At 39.8% G+C, this 22,714-nt stretch overlaps 1 protein-coding gene across 1 annotated transcript in view; it reads right to left on the reverse strand.

The window, feature by feature from the left end:
* dync2h1 (dynein cytoplasmic 2 heavy chain 1) overlaps positions 1-22,714 on the reverse strand; it is a 437,107-nt gene that overhangs the window by 300,978 nt on the left and 113,415 nt on the right. The window contains exons 17-19 of the mRNA XM_061925863.1: positions 3,243-3,382; positions 2,940-3,168; positions 338-465 (exon numbers count right to left, since the gene is read on the reverse strand). Coding sequence (XP_061781847.1) covers positions 338-465; positions 2,940-3,168; positions 3,243-3,382 — 497 coding nt within the window. The remainder of the gene's footprint in view (positions 1-337; positions 466-2,939; positions 3,169-3,242; positions 3,383-22,714) is intronic.

Genomic DNA, 22,714 nt, shown 5'->3' on the forward strand with positions numbered 1-22,714 from the left:
ATCGAGCACTATTTTTTGGATAACCTTATTAAGACATATATATATATATATATCTTAACCACGCCCCCCGCCCCCCACCCACACCTCCCGAAATCGGAGGTCTCAAGGTTGGCAAGTATGGTGTAACGTGGTCACCACAGTGTGTGTAACGTGTTCACAACAGTGTGTGTAACGTGTTCACAACAGTGTGTGTAACGTGGTCATCACAGTGTGTGTGTAACGTGGTCACCACAGTGTGTGTGTAACGTGGTCACCACAGTGTGTGTGTGTAACGTGGTCATCACAGTGTGTGTGTAACGTGGTCACCACAGTGTGTGTGTGTGTGTGTAACATGTACCTCGGCAGACGCTCGGATTCTTTCCCTCTGGCTTTCAAGGCCTTGAAATTTGCCTCCCAGTCCTGCACGGAGGTCAGGTGTTGCACCACCAACTTCTCCAAATCCACCTGGCCCAGCACCACCCACTCCTGCAACACCAAAAAAAAACAGACAAAACAAAACAAACTGTGAGGTGTTCAAGGGCCCAGACAACTTCTAAAAGTGAAACATGCTTGCATCATCAGAGGAAATTGAAATGTTTGAAAAAATGAAAAACACGTCAAATCATTTTTAAGTCCATTCATGTCATGTATTAAATCAGCGTTTCTCAAAGTGTGGGGCGCCCCACTGGTGGGGAATAGAGACGTGACAGGTGGGGCGCGAGGAACGGGAGGAAATTTCACTTTAAATTTTTTTTTAATTATTATATTCTTAGATTTTTTTTTTTACTATGCTTTCATTTTCTATACACACTGTAAATCACTTTTTGATTCTGTCTGTGAAATCCGCTATATAAATAAATGGAAATTACCGGTACTTATTTTTACTGTAGGCTTTATATTTCTCGGTACGAGCGAAAGTTTGACAGACATAGCAACAGTAACTAATGGGGGCGGGGCTAAGCGGAACAAACTTTCGCGCGGATGGGTAGCAGACTAATGTGTGGACCACAATTACACAAATATATACATTTGTGACTCGCACCTCAAAGGTCGTCGAGCCAGAGCCAGCGCCTGCAGAGAAACAAAAATGTGACGGGCACACACTGTGTCATTCACCGGGAAGCACTCGCGTCAAGGCAGCTCAGCCCCGAACTCAATGAGGTTTTAACAGATGTTGTGAGCGCGGTAAATTTGATCAAAACACGACCACTGAAAGCCCGACTGTTCTCTGCACTGTGTGAGGAAATGGGAGCTGATCATACAGCCGTGCTGTTTCACAGTGAAGCAAGGTGGCTCTCCCGGGGAAAAGTGCTGTCACTTGCCCTGTCTTGCCAAATGCATAGCTCCTCCTTTTTTTTTGTTGCAAAGATTGCAAAGTGGCACTTTTATTTGATTTATTATTGAACTTGATGCAAGTTATTTGATTTATTATTGAACTTGATGCAAGTTATAACACTTTTTTTGATTTATTATTGAACTTGATGCAAGTTATAACACTTTTTTTGATTTATTATTGAACTTGATGCAAGTTATAACACTTTTTTTTTTTTATTATTGAACTTGATGCAAGTTATAACACTTTTGTTTTATTTATTATTGAACTTGATGCAAGTTATAACACTTTTCTTGATTTATTATTGAACTTGATGCAAGTTATTTGATTTATTATTGAACTTGATGCAAGTTATAACACTTTTATTTGATTTATTATTGAACTTGATGCAAGTTATAACACTTTTTTTGATTTATTATTGAACTTGATGCAAGTTATAACACTTTTTTTGATTTATTATTGAACTTGATGCAAGTTATAACACTTTTTTTTTTTTTATTATTGAACTTGATGCAAGTTATAACACTTTTGTTTTATTTATTATTGAACTTGATGCAAGTTATAACACTTTTCTTGATTTATTATTGAACTTGATGCAAGTTATTTGATTTATTATTGAACTTGATGCAAGTTATAACACTTTTATTTGATTTATTATTGAACTTGATGCAAGTTATAACACTTTTTTTTATTATTATTGAACTTGATGCAAGTTATAACACTTTTGTTTTATTTATTATTGAACTTGATGCAAGTTATAACACTTTTATTGATTTATTATTGAACTTGATGCAAGTTATTTGATTTATTATTTAACTTGATGCAAGTTATAACACTTTTTTTGATTTATTATTGAACGTGATGCAAGTTATAACACTTTTTGATTTATTATTGAACTTGATGCAAGTTATAACACTTTTTTGATTTATTATTGAACTTGATGAAAGTTATAACACTTTTTTTGATTTATTATTGAACTTGATGCAAGTTATAACACTTTTATTTGATTTATTATTGAACTTGATGCAAGTTATAACACTTTTTTTGATTTATTATTGAACTTGATGCAAGTTATAACACTTTTATTTGATTTATTATTGAACTTGATGCAAGTTATAACACTTTTTTTGATTTATTATTGAACGTGATGCAAGTTATAACACTTTTTTTGATTTATTATTGAACTTGATGCAAGTTATAACACTTTTGTTTTATTTATTATTGAACTTGATGGAAGTTATTTTATTTATTATTGAACTTGATGCAAGTTATACCACAGCTGCACAGTTATTTTATTTATTATTGAACTTGATGTTATTTTATGTTATTGAGTTTGAATGTATACAACTTGATGTTCAATAAATTTGAAAATGTTAAAGCTTGGCATTAGCGCTCTGTTGGGGCGATGGGGGCAGGTGGGGCTTGAAAACTCCCCCTTGTCCAAAGTGGGGGATGACAAAAAAAGTTTGAGAACCACTGTATTAAATTATAACATGCAATTTCAATGTGATGTGAATGTACCACACAAACATCACACTTTACATGGCAAACACACTGGAAAAAAGGGTATATATCGCGATACAGTTTTCAGCCCTACTTAGTCCGCATCAGCTTGCTGCCGGGTTACCTTGTACTTGAGGGGGATGGCCTGCAGGCGGCTGAAGAGGTCCTCTGCCTTGCTGAAGACCGTGAGGAAGCCGGAGGCGTTCCTGTCAATCATGGCGCTGAAGATAACCTGATCCCCCGCCGCGCTGACACCTCTGAACTGGTTGGGGATCGAGATGAACCTCTTCATCTCCCTGTAGTAGCGCGCTCGCACCTCCTCGAAGGGAGGCTGGAACTGCAGCCGGCCTTGTCTGCTCAGTGGGAGGAACATCGCTCGTCAAGCACACAGAAGGAAAATGAAAAAAATAAAGACGTTTGCACTAACTTGAACGTGAGGTCGATGTGTATTTCAGGTAGATTCTTGTTCAGAGCTTCCAGTCCGGTCTGGTACTGGTGTTCAAGACCCTTGTAGAGCTGATGGTTCCAGTGCTGACGCCATGCCCGCATGTCATCAGACCTGAAGCCCTGCTTCCAAAGAAATGTGTGGAATTAATCAGCACTCCCACTTTCCGCCATGACTCAACTCAAGTAGATAAAGTAAGTTGTTCAAAGGTCCGAGGTCTCCCTTGTGGTATTTTAGGCTTCAATGGGAGACAGGTCTGGACCACAGGCAGGCCAGTTTAGTACCCGCACTCTTTTACTATGAAGCCATGCTGTTGTAACACGGTGCTTGGCATTGTCTTGCTGAAATAAGCAGGGGCGTCCATGAAAAAGATGTACCTTTCAGCATTAATGGTGCCTTCACAGGTGTGTAAGTTACAGGTCTGGACTACAGGCAGGCCAGTTTAGTACCCACACTCTTTTACTATGAAGCCATGCTGTTGTAACACGGTGCTTGGCATTGTCTTGCTGAAATAAGCAGGGGCGTCCATGAAAAAGATGTACCTTTCAGCATTAATGATGCCTTCACAGGTGTGTAAGTTACAGGTCTGGACTACAGGCAGGCCAGTTTAGTAACCACACTCTTTTACTATGAAGCCATGCTGTTGTAACACAGTGCTTGGCATTGTCTTGCTGAAATAAGCAGGGGCGTCCATGAAAAAGATGTACCTTTCAGCATTAATGGTGCCTTCACAGGTGTGTAAGTTACAGGTCTGGACTACAGGCAGGCCAGTTTAGTACCCGCGCTCTTTTACTATGAAGCCATGCTGTTGTAACACGGTGCTTGGCATTGTCTTGCTGAAATAAGCAGGGGCGTCCATGAAAAAGATGTACCTTTCAGCATTAATGGTGCCTTCACAGGTGTGTAAGTTACCCATGTCTTGGGCACTAATACACCCCCATACCATCAAACATGCTGGCTTTCACACTTTGCGCCTATAACAATCCGGATGGTTCTTTTCCTCTTTAGACATGACGTCCACAGTTTCCAAAAAACAATTTGAAATGTGGACTCGTCAGACCGCAGAACACTTTTAGACTTTGCATCAGTCCATCTTAGATGAGCTCGGGCGGCGTTTCTGGGTGTTGTTGATAAATGGCTTTCGCTTTGCAGAGTAGAGTTTTAACTTGCACTTACAGATGTAGCGACCAACTGTAGTTACTGACAGTGGGTTTTCTGAAGTGTTCCTGAGCCCATGTGGTGATATCCTTTACACACTGATGTCTACTAATCAGACAAGAAGCAAGGAATGAATCTGAGGACAAGGATACCTACCTGGACGGTGTTCCTGATCTGTTTCCAGACCCTGGTGACTATATATATATAAAAATATGATGATGTTGAACTCTGAGTGTAAACATAACTTGGCCCTAAAGAAATGAACTATTACCGTATTTTCCGCACTATAAGCCGCCCCGGGTTATTAATTAATTAATTCAATTTATATCTCATGACACACTATATGTAATATGGCTTTTAATTTTTTGAGGCTCCAAACAGATTTGTTCGTATTTTTGGTCCAATATGGCTCTTTCAACATTTTGGGTTGCCGACCCCTGCCTTAGAGGAAAAAAATAATTTAAAACATTTATATGCACGTAGGGCTTCACGGTGGCAGAGGGGTTAGTGCATCTGCCTCACAATACGAAGGTCCTGAGTAGTCTTGGGTTCAATCCCGGGCTCGGGATCTTTCTGTGTGGAGTTTGCATGTCCTCCCCGTGACTGCGTGGGTTCCCTCCGGGTACTCCGGCTTCCTCCCACTTCCAAAGACATGCACCTGGGGATAAGTTGATTGGCAACACTAAAATTGGCCCTAGTGTGTGAATGTGAGTGTGAATGTTGTCTGTCTATCTGTGTTGGCCCTGCGATGAGGTGGCGACTTGTCCAGGGTGTACCCCGCCTTCCGCCCGATTGTAGCTGAGATAGGCTCCAGCGCCCCCCGCGACCCCAAAGGGAATAAGCGGTAGAAAATGGATGGATATATGCACGTACAACACTTAGAACCTTTAGCATATCAGTATGTGGAATTAAATGATGGAATGGATTAAGTAAAGAAGTTAAACATTGTACTGATATGATCCAGTTTAAGAGGTTGTTCAAAATAATAGTGCTTACAAAGTACAAAGAAGAATTATGAGAAATACTTTCAACCTTATTGAAAATAAGATATTCTTCATCTAATAAGACTGAATTAATTAATTACCGGGTAACTGAAAATCGCAAGAAGAAGTTATTGGGGAAGTTATGTGATAAACAGGAGGGAAATGTTAGAATAATTATGTATATATTATCATCATAACTTTATGCTTAAGGGCCATACTATAAAGTATTGTCAATTTGTGCAGAGCTAGCAATCCAAAAGATTGCTAGCCTCTTTATCAGTGTTGTGTGCAGACTCGGCCTGCTGGCAGCCAAGGCCGAATATTTGGTTCCAAGACCAGACAAAGTAGAGACTGGGCGATATCACCAAGTGTCAACATATTTGCATTTTTGTATAACCATATATTGTGTCTTACTGGAGTTGTCGAGATTACCCCCTTCCCTCAGTCACCGTGATGTAATAGGGCCATTTCCTAATAAATGGAGGAGGCGCACGGGCTTTTCTTTAGAACGTAGTTTGGATCTGTAACTACAGTACAGCCCAAAACACGTGTCTCCTCATGAGCTAAATTGAACTCTGTCTCTGATTCATTCCTTGCTTCTTGTCTGATTAGTAGATGTCAACAGTGTTCGCACCTGATATTTTGATGCAGTACAGCCTGAGGGATCCAAAGTCCGTAATATCATGGCTTACGTGCAGTGATTTCTCCAGATTCTCTGAACCTTTCGATGATATTACCGACCGTAGATGGTGAAATCCCTAAATTCCTTGCAATAGCTCGTTGAGAAATGTTGTTCTTAAACTGTTCGACAATTTGCTCAGGCATTTGTTGACAAAGTGGTGACCCTCGCCCCGTCCTTGTTTGTGAATGACTGAGCATTTCATGCTAAGCTTTCCAGTTTGCCATCCATCCATCCATCTTCTTCCGCTTATCCGAGGTCGGGTCGCGGGGGCAGCAGCTTAAGCAGGGAAGCCCAGACTTCCCTCTCCCCAGCCACTTCGTCCAGCTCTTCCTGTGGGACCCCGAGGCGTTCCCAGGCCAGCCGGGAGACATAGTCTTCCCAACGTGTCCTGGGTCTCCTACCGGTGGGACGTGCCCTAAACACCTCCCTAGGGAGGCGTTCGGGTGGCATCCTGACCAGATGCCTGAACCACCTCATCTGGCTCCTCTCGATGTGGAGGAGCAGCGGCTTTACTTTGAGCTCCTCCCGGATGGCAGAGCTTCTCACCCTATCTCTAAGGGAGAGCCCCGCCACCCGGCGGAGGAAACTCATTTCGGCCGCTTGTACCCGTGATCTTGTCCTTTCAGTCATAACCCAAAGCTCATGACCATAGGTGAGGATGGGAACGTAGATCGACCGGTAAATTGAGAGCTTTGCCTTCCGGCTCAGCTCCTTCTTCACCACAACGGATCGATACAGCGTCCGCATTACTGAAGACGCCGCACCGATCCGCCTGTCGATCTCACGATCCACTCTTCCCCCACTCGTGAACAAGACTCCGAGGTACTTGAACTCCTCCACTTGGGGCAAGATCTCCTCCCCAACCCGGAGATGGCACTCCACCCTTTTCCGGGCGAGAACCATGGACTCGGACTTGGAGGTGCTGATTCTCATCCCAGTCGCTTCACACTCAGCTGCGAACCGATCCAGTGAGAGCTGAAGATCCTGGCCAGATGAAGCCATCAGGACCACATCATCTGCAAAAAGCAGAGACCTAATCCTGCAGCCACCAAACCAGATCCCCTCAACGCCTTGACTGCGCCTAGAAATTCTGTCCATAAAAGTTACGAACAGAATCGGTGACGAAGGGCAGCCTTGGCGGAGTCCAACCCTCACTGGAAACGTGTCCGACTTACTACCGGCAATGCGGACCAAGCTCTGGCACTGATCATACAGGGAGCGGACTGCCACAATCAGACAGTCCGATACCCCGTACTCTCTGAGCACTCCCCACAGGACTTCCCGAGGGACACGGTCGAATGCCTTCTCCAAGTCCACAAAACACATATAGACTGGTTGGGCAAACTCCCATGCACCCTCAAGGACCCTGCCGAGAGTATAGAGCTGGTCCACAGTTCCACGACCAGGACGAAAACCACACTGTTCCTCCTGAATCCGAGGTTGGACTATCCGGCGTAGCCTCCTCTCCAGTACACCTGAATAGACCTTACCGGGAAGGCTGAGGAGTGTGATCCCACGATAGTTAGAACACACCCTCCGGTTCCCCTTCTTAAAGAGAGGAACCACCACCCCGGTCTGCCAATCCAGAGGTACCGCCCCCGATGTCCACGCGATGCTGCAGAGTCTTGTCAACCAGCTTTCCAGTTTGAACGTTAAATATCTTGTCTTTGCAGTCTATTCAGTTGAATATAAGTTGAAAAGGATTTGCAAATCATTGTATTCTCTTTTTATTTACCATTTAAACAACGCGACAACTTCACTGATTGTGGGTTTTGTATGTTTTGTAAGAAATTATTCTGTATATTATAATTTTTTTGGTGCAAAATAACACTTTTGTCAGGTTCAAACACTGATGACATCTATTAAACAGACAAAGAAGCAATGAGGAGAAATGCGTACAGTGTCTTACCACGCGATTGTACGTCTCCTTTTTTATTTGGGCTTTCCCTGGTTACATGGCAACAGCTGTTTTTAAGGGAGGGGGGTCGTAAACAGCCGTCCATAACGTGCCAACTTCACTGGTTTTGTTTTTTTTTATAATTTGTCTATAAAATTGTTATAAGTACACCTCTGCATAACAATGTATCTTTAACATTAAAGAAAACAAAATAAGAAATAAAGACACAAAGACTTTCAATATGTACAACAATGAGGGTTTCGAACAATCACAAAGTGTTTACATTATTAGGGCCCGCATGGCCCAATGGGACATAAGGACCTATTGAATTTGTAAGGTTTTATTCTTTATTCTTTATTCTTCCGCCGCCACATTAAACTGTAATTTGACCCACTTAACATGCTTCAAAACTCACCATATTTGACCCACACATCAGGACCTGCGAAAATTGCCTTTTTTTTTTAAAAACCGAACCACAAAACTCAAAATTGCGCTCTAGCGCCCCCTAGGAAAAAAAAAACTAGACTGCCTGTAACTCCCACTAGGAAGGTCGGACCTCTATGTAGGTCTGATTTAGATCTACATTTCATAATAGTACATTCTTGGGCTAAAATCAACAGGAAGTTGGCAATTCCCCCTTCAAGACAAAAAAGTACTAAAAACAGTCACTTTTGCCTCTTTGAGCTGTAATTTGACCCCCTTAACATGCTTCAAAACTCACCAAACTGAACGCACACATCAGGACTGGCAAAAATTGTGATCTAATAAAAAAAAAAACCTAACTCCAAATCTCAAAACTGTGCTCTAGCGCAATTTTTTTATAAAACGCACAAAAAAACTGCTCCTCGGATGAAAAAACTGACAAAACTGCCTGTAACTCCCACTGGGAAGGTCGGAGAGACATGAAACAAAAACCTCTATGTAGGTCTGATTTAGACCTACATTTCATAATAGTACATTCTTGGGCTAAAATCAACAGGAAGTTGGCAATTCCCCCTTCAAGACAAAAAAGTACTAAAAACAGTCACGTTTGCCTCTTTGACCCCCTTAACATGCTTCAAAACTCACCAAACTGAACGCACACATCAGGACTGGCAAAAATTGTGATCTAATAAAAAAAACCTAACTCCAAATCTCAAAATTGTGCTCTAGCGCAATTTTTTAATAAAACGCACAAAAAACTGCTGCTCGTTTGAAAAAACTGACAAAACTGCCTGTAACTCCCACTGGGAAGGTCGGAGAGACATGAAACAAAAACCTCTATGTAGGTCTGATTTAGACCTACATTTCATGATAGTACATTCTTGGGCTAAAATCAACAGGAAGTTGGCAATTCCCCCTTCAAGACAAAAAAGTACTAAAAACAGTCACTTTTGCCTCTTTGAGCTGTAATTTGACCCCCTTAACATGCTTCAAAACTCACCAAACTGAACGCACACATCAGGACTGGCAAAAATTGTGATCTAATAAAAAAAACCTAACTCCAAATCTCAAAATTGTGCTCTAGCGCAATTTTTTAATAAAACGCACAAAAAAACTGCTCCTCGGATGAAAAAAACTGACAAAACTGCCTGTAACTCCCACTGGGAAGGTCGGAGAGACATGAAACAAAAACCTCTATGTAGGTCTGATTTAGACCTACATTTCATAATAGTACATTCTTGGGCTAAAATCAACAGGAAGTTGGCAATTCCCCCTTCAAGACAAAAAAGTACTAAAAACAGTCACTTTTGCCTCTTTGAGCTGTAATTTGACCCCCTTAACATGCTTCAAAACTCACCAAACTGAACGCACACATCAGGACTGGCAAAAATTGTGATCTAATAAAAAAAACCTAACTCCAAATCTCAAAATTGTGCTCTAGCGCAATTTTTTAATAAAACGCACAAAAAACTGCTCCTCGGATGAAAAAACTGACAAAACTGCCTGTAACTCCCACTGGGAAGGTCGGAGAGACATGAAACAAAAACCTCTATGTAGGTCTGATTTAGACCTACATTTCATAATTGTACATTCTTGGGCTAAAATCAACAGGAAGTTGGCAATTCCCCCTTCAAGACAAAAAAGTACTAAAAACAGTCACGTTTGCCTCTTTGACCCCCTTAACATGCTTCAAAACTCACCAAACTGAACGCACACATCAGGACTGGCAAAAATTGTGATCTAATAAAAAAAACCTAACTCCAAATCTCAAAATTGTGCTCTAGCGCAATTTTTTAATAAAACGCACAAAAAACTGCTCCCCGGATGAAAAAACTGACAAAACTGCCTATAACTCCCACTGGGAAGGTCGGAGAGACATGAAACAAAAACCTCTACGTAGGTCTGATTTAGACCTACATTTCATAATAGTACATTCTTGGGCTAAAATCAACAGGAAGTTGGCAATTCCCCCTTCAAGACAAAAAAGTACTAAAAACAGTCACTTTTGCCTCTTTGAGCTGTAATTTGACCCCCTTAACATGCTTCAAAACTCACCAAACTGAACGCACACATCAGGACTGGCAAAAATTGTGATCTAATAAAAAAAAACCTAACTCCAAATCTCAAAATTGTGCTCTAGCGCAATTTTTTAATAAAACGCACAAAAAACTGCTCCTCGGATGAAAAAACTGACAAAACTGCCTGTAACTCCCACTAGGAAGGTCGGAGAGACATGAAACAAAAACCTCTATGTAGGTCTGATTTAGACCTACATTTCATAATAGTACATTCTTGGGCTAAAATCAACAGGAAGTTGGCAATTCCCCCTTCAAGACAAAAAAGTACTAAAAACAGTCACGTTTGCCTCTTTGACCCCCTTAACATGCTTCAAAACTCACCAAACTGAACGCACACATCAGGACTGGCAAAAATTGTGATCTAATAAAAAAAACCTAACTCCAAATCTCAAAATTGTGCTCTAGCGCAATTTTTTAATAAAACGCAGAAAAAACTGCTCCTCGGATGAAAAAACTGACAAAACTGCCTGTAACTCCCACTGGGAAGGTCGGAGAGACATGTAACAAAAACCTCTATGTAGGTCTGATTTAGACCTACATTTCATAATAGTACATTCTTGGGCTAAAATCAACAGGAAGTTGGCAATTCCCCCTTCAAGACAAAAAAGTACTAAAAACAGTCACTTTTGCCTCTTTGAGCTGTAATTTGACCCCCTTAACATGCTTCAAAACTCACCAAACTGAACGCACACATCAGGACTGGCAAAAATTGTGATCTAATAAAAAAAAACCTAACTCCAAATCTCAAAATTGTGCTCTAGCGCAATTTTTTAATAAAACTCACAAAAAAACTGCTCCTCGGATGAAAAAACTGACAAAACTGCCTGTAACTCCCACTGGGAAGGTCGGAGAGACATGAAACAAAAACCTCTATGTAGGTCTGATTTAGACCTACATTTCATAATAGTACATTCTTGGGCTAAAATCAACAGGAAGTTGGCAATTCCCCCTTCAAGACAGAAAAGTACTAAAAACAGTCACGTTTGCCTCTTTGACCCCCTTAACATGCTTCAAAACTAACCAAACTGAACGCACACATCAGGACTGGCAAAAATTGTGATCTAATAAAAAAAAAACTAACTCCAAATCTCAAAATTGTGCTCTAGCGCAATTTTTTAATAAAACGCACAAAAAACGGCTCCTCGGATGAAAAAACTGACAAAACTGCCTGTAACTCCCACTGGGAAGGTCGGAGAGACATGAAACAAAAACCTCTATGTAGGTCTGATTTAGACCTACATTTCATAATAGTACATTCTTGGGCTAAAATCAACAGGAAGTTGGCAATTCCCCCTTCAAGACAAAAAAGTACTAAAAACAGTCACTTTTGCCTCTTTGAGCTGTAATTTGACCCCCTTAACATGCTTCAAAACTCACCAAACTGAACGCACACATCAGGACTGGCAAAAATTGTGATCTAATAAAAAAAACCTAACTCCAAATCTCAAAATTGTGCTCTAGCGCAATTTTTTAATAAAACGCACAAAAAAACTGCTCCTCGGATGAAAAAACTGACAAAACTGCCTGTAACTCCCACTGGGAAGGTCGGAGAGACATGAAACAAAAACCTCTATGTAGGTCTGATTTAGACCTACATTTCATAATGGTACATTCTTGGGCTAAAATCAACAGGAAGTTGGCGATTCCCCCTTCAAGACAAAAAAGTACTAAAAACAGTCACTTTTGCCTCTTTGAGCTGTAATTTGACCCCCTTAACATGCTTCAAAACTCACCAAACTGAACGCACACATCAGGACTGGCAAAAATTGTGATCTAATAAAAAAAAAAAAACCTAACTCCAAATCTCAAAATTGTGCTCTAGCGCAATTTTTTAATAAAACGCACAAAAAACTGCTCCTCGGATGAAAAAACTGACAAAACTGCCTGTAACTCCCACTGGGAAGGTCGGAGAGACATGAAACAAAAACCTCTATGTAGGTCTGATTTAGACCTACATTTCATAATAGTACATTCTTGGGCTAAAATCAACAGGAAGTTGGCAATTCCCCCTTCAAGACAAAAAAGTACTAAAAAACAGTCACGTTTGCCTCTTTGACCCCCTTAACATGCTTCAAAACTCACCAAACTGAACGCACACATCAGGACTGGCAAAAATTGTGATCTAATAAAAAAAACCTAACTCCAAATCTCAAAATTGTGCTCTAGCGCAATTTTTTAATAAAACGCACAAAAAACTGCTCCTCGGATGAAAAAACTGACAAAACTGCCTGTAACTCCCACTGGGAAGGTCGGAGAGACATGAAACGAAAACCTCTATGTAGGTCTGATTTAGACCTACATTTCATAATAGTACATTCTTGGGCTAAAATCAACAGGAAGTTGGCAATTCCCCCTTCAAGACAAAAAAGTACTAAAAACAGTCACTTTTGCCTCTTTGAGCTGTAATTTGACCCCCTTAACATGCTTCAAAACTCACCAAACTGAACACACACATCAGGACTGGCAAAAATTGTGATCTAATAAAAAAAAACTAACTCCAAATCTCAAAATTGTGCTCTAGCGCAATTTTTTAATAAAACGCACAAAAAACTGCTCCTCGGATGAAAAAACTGACAAAACTGCCTATAACTCCCACTGGGAAGGTCGGAGAGACATGAAACAAAAACCTCTATGTAGGTCTGATTTAGACCTACATTTCATAATAGTACATTCTTGGGCTAAAATCAACAGGAAGTTGGCAATTCCCCCTTCAAGACAAAAAAGTACTAAAAACAGTCACTTTTGCCTCTTTGAGCTGTAATTTGACCCCCTTAACATGCTTCAAAACTCACCAAACTGAACGCACACATCAGGACTGGCAAAAATTGTGATCTAATAAAGAAAAACCTAACCCCAAATCTCAAAATTGTGCTCTAGCGCAATTTTTTAATAAAACGCACAAAAAACTGCTCCTCGGATGAAAAAACTGACAAAACTGCCTGTAACTCCCACTGGGAAGGTCGGAGAGACATGAAACAAAAACCTCTATGTAGGTCTGATTTAGACCTACATTTCATAATAGTACATTCTTGGGCTAAAATCAACAGGAAGTTGGCAATTCCCCCTTCAAGACAAAAAAGTACTAAAAACAGTCACTTTTGCCTCTTTGAGCTGTAATTTGACCCCCTTAACACGCTTCAAAACTCACCAAACTGAACGCACACATCAGGACTGGCAAAAATTGTGATCTAATAAAAAAAACCTAACTCCAAATCTCAAAATTGTGCTCTAGCGCAATTTTTTAATAAAACGCACAAAAAACTGCTCCTCGGATGAAAAAACTGACAAAACTGCCTGTAACTCCCACTGGGAAGGTCGGAGAGACATGAAACAAAAACCTCTATGTAGGTCTGATTTAGACCTACATTTCATAATGTACATTTTTGGGCTAAAATCAACAGGAAGTTGGCAATTCCCCCTTCAAGACAAAAAAGTACTAAAAACAGTCACGTTTGCCTCTTTGACCCCCTTAACATGCTTCAAAACTCACCAAACTGAACGCACACATCAGGACTGGCAAAAATTGTGATCTAATAAAAAAAACCTAACTCCAAATCTCAAAATTGTGCTCTAGCGCAATTTTTTAATAAAACGCACAAAAAACTGCTCCTCGGATGAAAAAACTGACAAAACTGCCTGTAACTCCCACTGGGAAGGTCGGAGAGACATGAAACAAAAACCTCTATGTAGGTCTGATTTAGACCTACATTTCATAATAGTACATTCTTGGGCTAAAATCAACAGGAAGTTGGCAATTCCCCCTTCAAGACAAAAAAGTACTAAAAACAGTCACTTTTGCCTCTTTGAGCTGTAATTTGACCCCCTTAACACGCTTCAAAACTCACCAAACTGAACGCACACATCAGGACTGGCAAAAATTGTGATCTAATAAAAAAAACCTAACTCCAAATCTCAAAATTGTGCTCTAGCGCAATTTTTTAATAAAACGCACAAAAAACTGCTCCTCGGATGAAAAAACTGACAAAACTGCCTGTAACTCCCACTGGGAAGGTCGGAGAGACATGAAACAAAAACCTCTATGTAGGTCTGATTTAGACCTACATTTCATAATGTACATTTTTGGGCTAAAATCAACAGGAAGTTGGCAATTCCCCCTTCAAGACAAAAAAGTACTAAAAACAGTCACGTTTGCCTCTTTGACCCCCTTAACATGCTTCAAAACTCACCAAACTGAACGCACACATCAGGACTGGCAAAAATTGTGATCTAATAAAAAAAACCTAACTCCAAATCTCAAAATTGTGCTCTAGCGCAATTTTTTAATAAAACGCACAAAAAACTGCTCCTCGGATGAAAAAACTGACAAAACTGCCTGTAACTCCCACTGGGAAGGTCGGAGAGACATGAAACAAAAACCTCTATGTAGGTCTGATTTAGACCTACATTTCATAATAGTACATTCTTGGGCTAAAATCAACAGGAAGTTGGCAATTCCCCCTTCAAGACAAAAAAGTACTAAAAACAGTCACTTTTGCCTCTTTGAGCTGTAATTTGACCCCCTTAACATGCTTCAAAACTCACCAAACTGAACGCACACATCAGGACTGGCAAAAATTGTGATCTAATAAAAAAAACCTAACTCCAAATCTCAAAATTGTGCTCTAGCGCAATTTTTTAATAAAACGCACAAAAAACTGCTCCCCGGATGAAAAAACTGACAAAACTGCCTGTAACTCCCACTGGGAAGGTTGGAGAGACATGAAACAAAAACCTCTATGTAGGTCTGATTTAGACCTACATTTCATAATAGTACATTCTTGGGCTAAAATCAACAGGAAGTTGGCAATTCCCCCTTCAAGACAAAAAAGTACTAAAAACAGTCACTTTTGCCTCTTTGAGCTGTAATTTGACCCCCTTAGCATGCTTCAAAACTCACCAAACTGAACGCACACATCAGGACTGGCAAAAATTGTGATCTAATAAAAAAAACCTAACTCCAAATCTCAAAATTGTGCTCTAGCGCAATTTTTTAATAAAATGCACAAAAAACTGCTCCTCGGATGAAAAAACTGACAAAACTGCCTGTAACTCCCACTGGGAAGGTCGGAGAGACATGAAACAAAAACCTCTATGTAGGTCTGATTTAGACCTACATTTCATAATAGTACATTCTTGGGCTAAAATCAACAGGAAGTTGGCAATTCCCCCTTCAAGACAAAAAAGTACTAAAAACAGTCACTTTTGCCTCTTTGAGCTGTAATTTGACCCCCTTAACATGCTTCAAAACTCACCAAACTGAACGCACACATCAGGACTGGCAAAAATTGTGATCTAATAAAAAAAAAACCTAACTCCAAATCTCAAAATTGTGCTCTAGCGCAATTTTTTAATAAAACGCACAAAAAACTGCTCCTCGGATGTAAAAACTGACAAAACTGCCTGTAACTCCCACTGGGAAGGTCGGAGAGACATGAAACAAAAACCTCTATGTAGGTCTGATTTAGACCTACATTTCATAATAGTACATTCTTGGGCTAAAATCAACAGGAAGTTGGCAATTCCCCCTTCAAGACAAAAAAGTACTAAAAACAGTCACGTTTGCCTCTTTGACCCCCTTAACATGCTTCAAAACTCACCAAACTGAACGCACACATCAGGACTGGCAAAAATTGTGATCTAATAAAAAAAACCTAACTCCAAATCTCAAAATTGTGCTCTAGCGCAATTTTTTTATAAAACGCACAAAAAACTGCTCCTCGGATGAAAAAACTGACAAAACTGCCTGTAACTCCCACTGGGAAGGTCGGAGAGACATGAAACAAAAACCTCTATGTAGGTCTCACTTAGGCCTACATTTCATAAACTGACAACCCCCAGCAAAAATCAACAAGAAGTTTGCTATTCCCCCTTCAAAACAACATTTTTGTAAAAAACGGTCACCTTTCTTCAAAATCTATCTCCTCTGAGCGCGTTTGTCGTTTCGGCTTCAAACTAACACAGGTGAGAGATAAAACCCTTCTGATTAAAAGTATAGATGGGATTTTTAATACCTGCTCCGGTTTTGATTTTATGACCCTTCAAAGACCCGCTGCGCTGATGCTGCTGCGGTGCTGTTTTTTTAAGATGGCTGCTCAAAAGCACGAATAACCAACATGCCCACACAATGCAGACAAGGTAGGTACACTAGACAAAAGTCTTGGGACACTTCAGACTACAAGTAGACAAAAGTATTGGGACACTTAGGACTAGCACCTGCCAAATACGCGGGCCCGAACAACGCTGCTTGCAGCTTTAATTCTTTATTCTTCCGCCGCCACATTAAACTGTAATTTGACCCACTTAACATGCTTCAAAACCCACCATATTTGACCCACACATCAGGACCTGCGAAAATTGCCTTTTTTTTTAAAAACCGAACCACAAAACTCAAAATTGCGCTCTAGCGCCCCCTAGGAAAAAAAAAACCTAGACTGCCTGTAACTCCCACTAGGAAGGTCGGAGAGACATGAAACAAAAACCTCTATGTAGGTCTGATTTAGACCTACATTTCATAATAGTACATTCTTGGGCTAAAATCAACAGGAAGTTGGCAATTCCCCCTTCAAGACAAAAAAGTACTAAAAAGAGTCACTTTTGCCTCTTTGAGCTGTAATTTGACCCCCTTAACATGCTTCAAAACTCACCAAACTGAACGCACACATCAGGACTGGCAGAAATTGTGATCTAATGAAAAAAACCTAACTCCAAATCTCAAAATTGTGCTCTAGCGCAATTTTTTAATAAAACGCACAAAAAACTGCACCTCGGATGAAAAAACTGACAAAACTGCCTGTAACTCCCACTGGGAAGGTCGGAGAGACATGAAACAAAAACCTCTATGTAGGTCTGATTTAGACCTACATTTCATAATAGTACATTCTTGGGCTAAAATCAACAGGAAGTTGGCAATTCCCCCTTCAAGACAAAAAAGTACTAAAAACAGTCACTTTTGCCTCTTTGAGCTGTAATTTGACCCCCTTAGCATGCTTCAAAACTCACCAAACTGAACGCACACATCAGGACTGGCAAAAATTGTGATCTAATAAAAAAAACCTAACTCCAAATCTCAAAATTGTGCTCTAGCGCAATTTTTTAATAAAATGCACAAAAAACTGCTCCTCGGATGAAAAAACTGACAAAACTGCCTGTAACTCCCACTGGGAAGGTCGGAGAGACATGAAACAAAAACCTCTATGTAGGTCTGATTTAGACCTACATTTCATAATAGTACATTCTTGGGCTAAAATCAACAGGAAGTTGGCAATTCCCCCTTCAAGACAAAAAAGTACTAAAAACAGTCACTTTTGCCTCTTTGAGCTGTAATTTGACCCCCTTAACATGCTTCAAAACTCACCAAACTGAACGCACACATCAGGACTGGCAAAAATTGTGATCTAATAAAAAAAACCTAACTCCAAATCTCAAAATTGTGCTCTAGAGCAATTTTTTAATAAAACGCACAAAAAACTGCTCCTCGGATGAAAAAACTGACAAAACTGCCTGTAACTCCCACTAGGAAGGTCGGAGAGACATGAAACAAAAACCTCTATGTAGGTCTGATTTAGCCCTACATTTCATAATAGTACATTCTTGGGCTAAAATCAACAGGAAGTTGGCAATTCCCCCTTCAAGACAAAAAAGTACTAAAAACAGTCACTTTTGCCTCTTTGAGCTGTAATTTGACCCCCTTAACATGCTTCAAAACTCACCAAACTGAACGCACACATCAGGACTGGCAAAAATTGTGATCTAATAAAAAAAACCTAACTCCAAATCTCAAAATTGTGCTCTAGCGCAATTTTTTAATAAAACGCACAAAAAACTGCTCCCCGGATGAAAAAACTGACAAAACTGCCTGTAACTCCCACTGGGAAGGTCGGAGAGACATGAAACAAAAACCTCTATGTAGGTCTGATTTAGACCTACATTTCATAATGTACATTCTTGGGCTAAAATCAACAGGAAGTTGGCAATTCCCCCTTCAAGACAAAAAAGTACTAAAAACAGTCACTTTTGCCTCTTTGAGCTGTAATTTGACCCCCTTAACATGCTTCAAAACTCACCAAACTGAACGCACACATCAGGACTGGCAAAAATTGTGATCTAATGAAAAAACCTAACTCCAAATCTCAAAATTGTGCTCTAGCGCAATTTTTTAATAAAACGCACAAAAAAACTGCTCCTCGGATGAAAAAACTGACAAAACTGCCTGTAACTCCCACTGGGAAGGTCGGAGAGACATGAAACAAAAACCTCTATGTAGGTCTGATTTAGACCTACATTTCATAATAGTACATTCTTGGGCTAAAATCAACAGGAAGTTGGCAATTCCCCCTTCAAGACAAAAAAGTACTAAAAACAGTCACTTTTGCCTCTTTGAGCTGTAATTTGACCCCCTTAACATGCTTCAAAACTCACCAAACTGAACGCACACATCAGGACTGGCAAAAATTGTGATCTAATAAAAAAAACCTAACTCCAAATCTCAAAATTGTGCTCTAGCGCAATTTTTTAATAAAACGCACAAAAAACTGCTCCTCGGATGAAAAAACTGACAAAACTGCCTGTAACTCCCACTGGGAAGGTCGGAGAGACATGAAACAAAAACCTCTATGTAGGTCTGATTTAGACCTACATTTCATAATAGTACATTCTTGGGCTAAAATCAACAGGAAGTTGGCAATTCCCCCTTCAAGACAAAAAAGTACTAAAAACAGTCACTTTTGCCTCTTTGAGCTGTAATTTGACCCTCTTAACATGCTTCAAAACTCACCAAACTGAACGCACACATCAGGACTGGCAAAAATTGTGATCTAATAAAAAAAACCTAACTCCAAATCTCAAAATTGTGCTCTAGCGCAATTTTTTAATAAAACGCACAAAAAACTGCTCCTCGGATGAAAAAACTGACAAAACTGCCTGTAACTCCCACTGGGAAGGTCGGAGAGACATGAAACAAAAACCTCTATGTAGGTCTGATTTAGACCTACATTTCATAATCGTACATTCTTGGGCTAAAATCAACAGGAAGTTGGCAATTCCCCCTTCAAGACAAAAAAGTACTAAAAACAGTCACTTTTGCCTCTTTGAGCTGTAATTTGACCCCCTTAACATGCTTCAAAACTCACCAAACTGAACGCACACATCAGGACTGGCAAAAATTGTGATCTAATAAAAAAAACCTAACTCCAAATCTCAAAATTGTGCTCTAGCGCAATTTTTTAATAAAACGCACAAAAAACTGCTCCTCGGATGAAAAAACTGACAAAACTGCCTGTAACTCCCACTAGGAAGGTCGGAGAGACATGAAACAAAAACCTCTATGTAGGTCTGATTTAGACCTACATTTCATAATGGTACATTCTTGGGCTAAAATCAACAGGAAGTTGGCAATTCCCCCTTCAAGACAAAAAAGTACTAAAAACAGTCACTTTTGCCTCTTTGAGCTGTAATTTGACCCCCTTAACATGCTTCAAAACTCACCAAACTGAACACACACATCAGGACTGGCAAAAATTGTGATCTAATAAAAAAAAAAACCTAACTCCAAATCTCAAAATTGTGCTCTAGCGCAATGTTTTAATAAAACGCACAAAAAACTGCTCCCCGGATGAAAAAACTGACAAAACTGCCTGTAACTCCCACTGGGAAGGTCGGAGAGACATGAAACAAAAACCTCTATGTAGGTCTGATTTAGACCTACATTTCATAATAGTACATTCTTGGGCTAAAATCAACAGGAAGTTGGCAATTCCCCCTTCAAGACAAAAAAGTACTAAAAACAGTCACTTTTGCCTCTTTGAGCTGTAATTTGACCCCCTTAACATGCTTCAAAACTCACCAAACTGAACGCACACATCAGGACTGGCAAAAATTGTGATCTAATAAAAAAAAACCTAACTCCAAATCTCAAAATTGTGCTCTAGCGCAATTTTTTAATAAAACGCACAAAAAACTGCTCCTCGGATGAAAAAACTGACAAAACTGCCTGTAACTCCCACTGGGAAGGTCGGAGAGACATGAAACAAAAACCTCTATGTAGGTCTGATTTAGACCTACATTTCATAATAGTACATTCTTGGGCTAAAATCAACAGGAAGTTGGCAATTCCCCCTTCAAGACAAAAAAGTACTAAAAACAGTCACGTTTGCCTCTTTGACCCCCTTAACATGCTTCAAAACTCACCAAACTGAACGCACACATCAGGACTGGCAAAAATTGTGATCTAATAAAAAAAACCTAACTCCAAATCTCAAAATTGTGCTCAAGCGCAATTTTTTAATAAAACGCACAAAAAAACTGCTCCTCGGATGAAAAAACTGACAAAACTGCCTGTAACTCCCACTGGGAAGGTCGGAGAGACATGAAACAAAAACCTCTATGTAGGTCTGATTTAGACCTACATTTCATAATAGTACATTCTTGGGCTAAAATCAACAGGAAGTTGGCAATTCCCCCTTCAAGACAAAAAAGTACTAAAAACAGTCACTTTTGCCTCTTTGAGCTGTAATTTGACCCCCTTAACATGCTTCAAAACTCACCAAACTGAACGCACACATCAGGACTGGCAAAAATTGTGATCTAATAAAAAAAACCTAACTCCAAATCTCAAAATTGTGCTCTAGCGCAATTTTTTAATAAAACGCACAAAAAAACTGCTCCTCGGATGAAAAAACTGACAAAACTGCCTGTAACTCCCACTGGGAAGGTCGGAGAGACATGAAACAAAAACCTCTATGTAGGTCTGATTTAGACCTACATTTCATAATGGTACATTCTTGGGCTAAAATCAACAGGAAGTTGGCGATTCCCCCTTCAAGACAAAAAAGTACTAAAAACAGTCACTTTTGCCTCTTTGAGCTGTAATTTGACCCCCTTAACATGCTTCAAAACTCACCAAACTGAACGCACACATCAGGACTGGCAAAAATTGTGATCTAATAAAAAAAAAAACCTAACTCCAAATCTCAAAATTGTGCTCTAGCGCAATTTTTTAATAAAACGCACAAAAAAACTGCTCCTCGGATGAAAAAACTGACAAAACTGCCTGTAACTCCCACTGGGAAGGTCGGAGAGACATGAAACAAAAACCTCTATGTAGGTCTGATTTAGACCTACATTTCATAATAGTACATTCTTGGGCTAAAATCAACAGGAAGTTGGCAATTCCCCCTTCAAGACAAAAAAGTACTAAAAACAGTCACGTTTGCCTCTTTGACCCCCTTAACATGCTTCAAAACTCACCAAACTGAACGCACACATCAGGACTGGCAAAAATTGTGATCTAATAAAAAAAACCTAACTCCAAATCTCAAAATTGTGCTCTAGCGCAATTTTTTAATAAAACGCAGAAAAAACTGCTCCTCGGATGAAAAAACTGACAAAACTGCCTGTAACTCCCACTGGGAAGGTCGGAGAGACATGAAACAAAAACCTCTATGTAGGTCTGATTTAGACCTACATTTCATAATAGTACATTCTTGGGCTAAAATCAACAGGAAGTTGGCAATTCCCCCTTCAAGACAAAAAAGTACTAAAAACAGTCACTTTTGCCTCTTTGAGCTGTAATTTGACCCCCTTAACATGCTTCAAAACTCACCAAACTGAACGCACACATCAGGACTGGCAAAAATTGTGATCTAATAAAAAAAACCTAACTCCAAATCTCAAAATTGTGCTCTAGCGCAATTTTTTAATAAAACGCACAAAAAAACTGCTCCTCGGATGAAAAAACTGACAAAACTGCCTGTAACTCCCACTGGGAAGGTCGGAGAGACATGAAACAAAAACCTCTATGTAGGTTTGATTTAGACCTACATTTCATAATAGTACATTCTTGGGCTAAAATCAACAGGAAGTTGGCAATTCCCCCTTCAAGACAAAAAAGTACTAAAAACAGTCACGTTTGCCTCTTTGACCCCCTTAACATGCTTCAAAACTCACCAAACTGAACGCACACATCAGGACTGGCAAAAATTGTGATCTAATAAAAAAAACCTAACTCCAAATCTCAAAATTGTGCTCTAGCGCAATTTTTTAATAAAACGCACAAAAAACTGCTCCCCGGATGAAAAAACTGACAAAACTGCCTGTAACTCCCACTGGGAAGGTCGGAGAGACATGAAACAAAAACCTCTATGTAGGTCTGATTTAGACCTACATTTCATAATAGTACATTCTTGGGCTAAAATCAACAGGAAGTTGGCAATTCCCCCTTCAAGACAAAAAAGTAC

This window comes from Nerophis lumbriciformis, linkage group LG30, assembly GCF_033978685.3.
Source record: "Nerophis lumbriciformis linkage group LG30, RoL_Nlum_v2.1, whole genome shotgun sequence".
Lineage (NCBI taxonomy): Eukaryota > Metazoa > Chordata > Actinopteri > Syngnathiformes > Syngnathidae > Nerophis > Nerophis lumbriciformis.